The following is a 6,161-nucleotide window of genomic DNA, read 5'->3' on the forward strand; positions in this document are numbered from 1 at the left end:
TGAAGAGATTTTTTTCAGATGGCTGAGGAGAAAAGTCTTCGGCTAACAGGTAAGTCATCCTGTGTTTTGAATTCCAGGCAGTACTGACTTGGGGATGTTACAGGATGAAAAGTGTTCTTGGATGGCACGAGAGGATAAGGGAACAGGACGGGGGAAGGTTTATTTTCACACATAGACATTCTGAAGTGTTCCCTGAGCTCTGTAGTTCCTTCCCTGGGGTAGGGTGGAACACAAGACCTGGAAAGGACCCACACAACAAGTCTTCCTTGAGCACAGATTCCCTGTGAGCCCTGTGTGTGGAGTTGGGCTGGCTGGAGATGTAGGCACTGAAAGAGGGGGGTCAGACGAGAGCAGAGCATAGAGGAGTGGCCCACCTGCCGGAGGAACCCTGGGACACTCGGGAAGACGAAGGAACATACATCAACTTTAATGCAGTAGAGAGCCAGCCAAGGGATGGAGTGGGGGAGCAGGAGCTGAAGGATAAAGCAGCTCCTCTCGGCACAGAAGCAGCTCCCATCGGGATGGGGGGCAAGCCCAGCCTCGGAACTGAGCACAGGTTATCCACGGATGGGGCAGAGGATTGCTGGATTTTGATCAAAACCTTGTCATTTAACATTTTTAAATGTGGGAGAGACAACTCCGCATAGTTGTAATAGTGTGGGTTCTGGGGCAAAAATTTTTGTCAAATCCTGGCTTCAATGTGTACTAGCCTTGCGACCCTGGGCAGGTTACGTCCTCATAAGGTCACTGTAAGTATGGAACGGATCTGTGGGACTTGCTCAGAGTAAACTTAGCACATGGTGTACACCTGGATGTTACCTCTTATTGTTACTTTGATAGGGAACATAAATGGCCATTTCACGACATTTAAGATATTTGTGAAAATGATCAGGAGTCTCACTCTACAAACTCAGGTGAGGAAGGTCTCTCATAAAATGATGGTCACCAGGGGCACCTGACTGGCTCAGTCCGTGGAGCGTGTGACTCGTGATCTCAGGGCTGTGAGCAAGAGCACCATGTTGGGTGTGGAGATTATTTAAAAATAAAATCTTAAAAAAAAAAAATCTGGTCACCAATACTCACTGAGGGCTGGGGCCAGGCGTGAGTGCAGCACCACGAGCTGTGAAGCAAAGTGTCGTCCCTGCTGGGATATTGCTGCTCTGGGAGGTTAGGTTGCTTTGTCTAAGCTTGCACAGCTATGAAATTATGGCACCAATTCAACCCCCACGGGCCTGATTCTAGAGACTGATGCCAGGGGATGTATTACTGCAGCAGGACGTGAGCTGGGTGTGGCTGCAGGGACTTCACTGAGAAAGGTCAGAGCTGGAAGTGGCCATTATCAGACCTGGGTCATCTACTGTGTGTCTCTGTACCAAAAAGGGTAGAGGCCCAGCAGTGCAGGCCTGATGATGCAGGGCTTTTGTTGGCAGGTTTAATGACCTTCTGTGTCTCTGGAGCTCAGAATTCTGGAGATTGTGCAGGAATAGCCAAGAAAGTTTTGAGAAAGGGCAAGGGTCATCAGATCAAAACAAAAGCATTCTACTTAGGACCTTGTGGTATTGAAACAGAAATAAGCAAATGAATCAACAGATAGATTAGGAAAGAGAATCCAGAAGTATGTCATTTGTAAGAATTTATGATCAAGATGGCATTTCAAAACAGGTAAAGACACTTTGGGGACATTGGCTCTCCACCTGAAAGGTTACACTATTTTATACCATCCCCAAATTAAATTATTTAGGGGCTAAAAGGAAACCCTTCCTAGAGTTTGGGATAAAACAAAACTTACAATGTTTCCAGAAATGATAAAATATGGACAGTCTGAACCTCCTGAAAAAATGGGGAGGGGAATGGGAATGACAGGGAAAGTGAAAGAACTTTGATGTTTTCTGTTTTAAATCATCTACAATGAGAACTGAGGGGACAGTGTGGCTTAGAAGACAAAATGGAAGATAGTGAGTAGTTGTGCCATTGCTTTTTGTCCCATCGACCACCAAGTATTGCTCTCCCCTTGTGTGATTGGGCTCTGAAAGCCAGCCCTCCCTCCAGGGCTTAGAGTCAGCCCCGGAGGACTGGCCCCCAGGCAGCCACCGCCCAGGGCCCACCGTCTATGCAGTGGTTGTTCGAGGGAAATGTTCACTCAGGGACAACTTCCCAGAGGTGGTGGGATTTGGGCCTCGCAACGTGGGGAGGATTTCAGTGGGTGGGAGGAGGGCTTCCAGGATGGAGAGGCTGAGGGTCCATATGCCCTTGTGCTCTGCCTCCACACTGAGCTGGGCTCCCACCCTGTCAGGGGAACAGTAGTGGAAGAAGTGACAGCAGGTCTGAGTCAGGTTTGGAGATTGGCCCATCGGATCTGAGTGAAGGTCACCGGGTTGAGAGGACGCTCACTGGGCTGGGAGCAGTGAAGTGATTGACCTGGAGGCCCTGCTTTTCTAGGTTTTCAGGCGTGGATGGGATGAGAGTCTGCCCAAGAGACGGATTTGGTTTTTGGCTAACATAGGATTAAACGCACCGTAACGGGCAGGGACAGGGCCACAGCTCTGTTCTGACCACACCTTGGGCAAAAAGTCCTCAGCACAGGCCCTTGGCTCTAACCCTGAGCTCACCAAGCTCCTCTCACCCCACACAGAAGCTTGGCACAGGAGAGGACAAGATGCAAATCATTCTGATCACAGCATTCTGGTTGCTCTGTGTTCTATAAACGAACAGAAGCCAGAAAGCAATTTGGAGCAATGCTTCGTGGAGAGAGACAGCTTGAGACCGGGAGGCGGCGGAAGGAGTGGGACAAAGGGCTCGGGTGGTCAGGATGGGAAGCCCCTGGGGTTTCCTGACAGGCTGGAGATGAAAGAGAAGAGCCAAAGAGGACTATGCCTCTGGCCCAACAGCTGGAAGCCCCTATGCCCTCCACTGTTGGAGGGAGGCTGCAGATGGGACAGAGCTCAGTTTGGGGGACGTTTGTGACAGGCATCCAAGAGGCAACGCTAAGCGGGCCGCCGGACATGATGAAGCTGTGGTTCAGGAGGGAGGTCTGAGCTAGGGATCCATAGATGAGTCCAGCTGGGCGGCTCTCAGGTAGGCCCCTGCTGGCTTTCCTGCTAAGGATCTTCCTTCTTCCCAAATTCCTGTACATTCCCCAGCCCTTAGCTGGGGGGCGGGGGCGGGGGCCAGAGGCTTCTTCCTAAGGAGAGACCAGGGACCCCTGGTTCCCCGTCTCAACCCCCTCGTGCTTCCCAGGGCCTGGCCTGCCCAGGCGGTTACTTGGAGACAGGGCTGGGAAAGGAACCTGAGCCCGCTGCCCCGCTCGCGTGCAGCGCAGCCTCGGTACAGGGAAAACCTGGTTGCTGTGGCTTTACGTCTCTCAAGACAGGGGGTCCGTTGCCCTGTGTTCACCAAGCCGAGGCAGACAGAGGAGGAAGTGGGGCAGGGGCGTGGAGAACACTGAGCGCAGCTGCTCCCCGGGCCTGCTCACACATGAAAACTTCCTGCGATGAGAACGGAAGCCAGGTGCTGTCCCCACCACGACAGCTCCCAGAGCTGGGGCCAGAGGGAAGCCATGGACAGGCCTCGGGCCCCAGTCCTGCTCTGGGCGCTGCTGACACTCTGCATCACTGCTGGTGAGTGGGCGGAGAGAAGCGGAAGACATGGGGGTCAGGTGGAGTCCCAGCCCTGGGGTGCTCCTATGTCTCTATCCCACAGGGACCCCTGAAGTGTGGGTGCAAGTTCAGATGGAGGCCACCAAGTCCCCGTCCTTCACTGTCCGCTGTGGATTCCTCGGATCTGGCTCTGTCTCCCTAGTGACCGTGAGCTCTGGGGGGCCTGATGGTGCCGGAGGGACTAGGCTGGCTGTTTTGCACCCAGAATTCGGCATCCAGCAGTGGCCCCCTGCCTGCCAGGCCGACTGGGAAACCAAAACCAGCATCTCCCTCACCGTGAAAGAAGGATCTGCAGGGAGAAGCCCCAGTCCCAACACCACCTTCTGCTGCAAGTTTGTTTCCTTTCCTGAGGGCTCCCAGGAGGCCTGTGGGAACCTCTTCCTCAGCACAGACCAAGGTGGGGCTCAGGAGAGGGGGGGCAGGGAGGGAGGAAGGGCACCAGCCACCCGTCTGGTACGCCTCTTTGTCTATACACAGGGCTCCCTGCCCCTACTCCAGCTCCCATACTGCGGGCTGACCTGGCCGGGATCTTTGGGGTGTCGGGGGTCCTCCTCTTTGGCTGTGTTTACCTCCTCCACCTCCTGCATCGGCAGAGGCACTGGTGAGACCCAACCCCTGTCGGGCCCAGTCTAAACCCCAGCACCGGTGGGCTAGCCACTTGCTTTGCTTCTAACCCGCCTCACTCTGCCAGGTCCGTCATGAAGGTCCAGCCCTGCCTCGCCAGTCCCCAGACACAGCCGCGAGCAAGGGTGAGGACTGGGGGATTGTTTGGGAGGGGGGAACAGAGGAGGCTGCAGCTGGGGGCGGGGCGGGTCCTGTGAGTAGAGCCTGACTTGGGCCTCCTTCCCCCTCATGCCTGCAGGGGGCTGCTCAAGCCGCCCTGGTCTCTCTGCAGGCCCCCTACACCACCGTCAATACCAGCTGCTACGGCCCGGCAACTCTGGACACGGTCCTCCCGCCCCGGCCACTGTCCCGCTGGGCGGCACTGCCCGCCCCCGCAGCCTGCCCGCCCCAGCCGCCCGCCCGCTGGGCACCCCTGCCAGCCTCCGCACGCGACAGTTTCATCTCCATGGAGAACGGACTTTATGCTCAGGCGGGAGAGAGGTCTTTCCAAGCCGGCCCCAACCTCGTCCCTTTCCCGGACTCTCTGGGGCACAGAGCCGTGGAGGGGCATTTAGGAGTTCGATGAGAGGGACCCCAAGTCCGCTTGGGCCTCCTCTCCTCTCAGACCTCTGGGACCCGCTTGTGGTGTCTGTGTCCTGGGGGCGCATAATCTTTGCACATCTTATTTTATTCCTAGGCCTGCATAAGTGTCTCCACACATACTTGGCCAAGGTCCCCTGGCTGCGGATGTGGTCAGCACGTGTGCACGTGTGGGCACACATGTGTCTACGTGAGGTGACAAAATCCCATCCCAGGTTGTTTCCTGTTTTCAAGTCCCCAGTCCTCACAGGTGATGTTGATAAAAAAAAAAAAGAAAAAAAATGGTTTCTGACTGGGGCCTTGGCTGGACCTTTTCTTCCTTAAGGGTTAAGAAGTTAGAGGCAGTTTCAACCCCTGGGAGGCAGGGGCCAGGTTGGACTTCGATGGGGATAGGCCTCAGCCTGGGAGGTCTCCCACCTGCCCCCCCCCCCCCCCCCGGAGAGTCCTGGCCCTGTAGACCTTGCTGAGACACCAGGGGCTGGGAAGACAAGACTGGGGCGGGGGCTGATGGCAGGATGATCCATCCTCAATTCTTGCCACATCGTAGGACAGCAGCCAGGGCTCCTGGGTCTTCAACCCGAGAAAAGCATCCTTGGGGCATCCATGTCAGGCTCTCTGAGGCGGTCTGCGGAGGGGTCCTGCTGCCTGCCTTCCACCGACTCACCTCAAGTCAGCCCACAGTAGCCGCCTCCGGCTCCTCTCATTGCTGGGGCACCCGCACTATTCCCCACTGGTTGCTCGCGGGGTAGGTAGAGGCCCGGCCAGCAGAGGGACCAAACACACACTCCCCTACCCACTAATCTTCCCCTCCCGGAGCCAGCCCTCCGGTAAACAGGGCGAGCAGCCTGGGCCTCATCGAACCTTTGCCACAGGAGAACGTGGTGAGAGCTGTGATAGCTGCAAGGCTCCATAGAACATGGCAGATTCTGGGGGGCAGGGGGCAGAACGGTCCTGGAGTCAGGCTCAGACCGCACCTCCAACCAGGGTGAATACCAGCATGGGGGAGGGGACACCAGCCACTCCATCCCTTCCTTGGTTCTGCTTGTGGGAAGTCCCAGGCAGAGCCACCTGCCAAGCCAGGAACCAGCCCCTCTGCCCGGCTGAGGGAGGGCCTGCCCAGAGCCGTGTCCAACCCCAGAACCTTTCAGAAACCCAGTTTGCTGTTCTAGGCATGCCTAATGGGGCCTTCCCAAGACCCAGCACCGCCCAGCCGCTAGCTCTGCAGCACTGGGGAGAGGGTGGGCCGGGCAGAGTGAGGGAGTGGTTAAGGGCCTGTCTTCCTCAGCCAGTGATCCTCCTCCT

At 56.2% G+C, this 6,161-nt stretch overlaps 1 protein-coding gene across 4 annotated transcripts; it reads left to right on the plus strand.

The window, feature by feature from the left end:
- PVRIG (PVR related immunoglobulin domain containing) lies at nt 1–5,192 on the plus strand. 4 transcript variants are annotated; one of them, XM_034988493.1, is made up of 6 exons: nt 1–49; nt 3,371–3,617; nt 3,700–4,053; nt 4,134–4,257; nt 4,348–4,405; nt 4,519–5,192. In XM_034988493.1, exons 2-6 carry the CDS (start codon nt 3,491–3,493, stop codon nt 4,843–4,845), a joined length of 990 nt encoding a protein of 329 aa, XP_034844384.1. In that variant the 5' UTR covers nt 1–49; nt 3,371–3,490; the 3' UTR covers nt 4,846–5,192. The 4 variants fall into 4 exon arrangements, with proteins under 4 accessions (XP_034844384.1, XP_034844383.1, XP_034844386.1 ...); XM_034988492.1 differs by lacking the exon at nt 1–49 and having other exon boundaries at nt 2,471–3,617; XM_034988495.1 differs by lacking the exon at nt 1–49 and having other exon boundaries at nt 2,471–3,617; nt 4,552–5,192.
- Nucleotides 5,193–6,161: the final 969 nt, after the last annotated feature.

The sequence above is a fragment of the Mirounga leonina genome, unplaced genomic scaffold (genome assembly GCF_011800145.1).
Source record: "Mirounga leonina isolate KUSES-001 unplaced genomic scaffold, KU_Mleo_1.0 Mir_454, whole genome shotgun sequence".
Lineage (NCBI taxonomy): Eukaryota > Metazoa > Chordata > Mammalia > Carnivora > Phocidae > Mirounga > Mirounga leonina.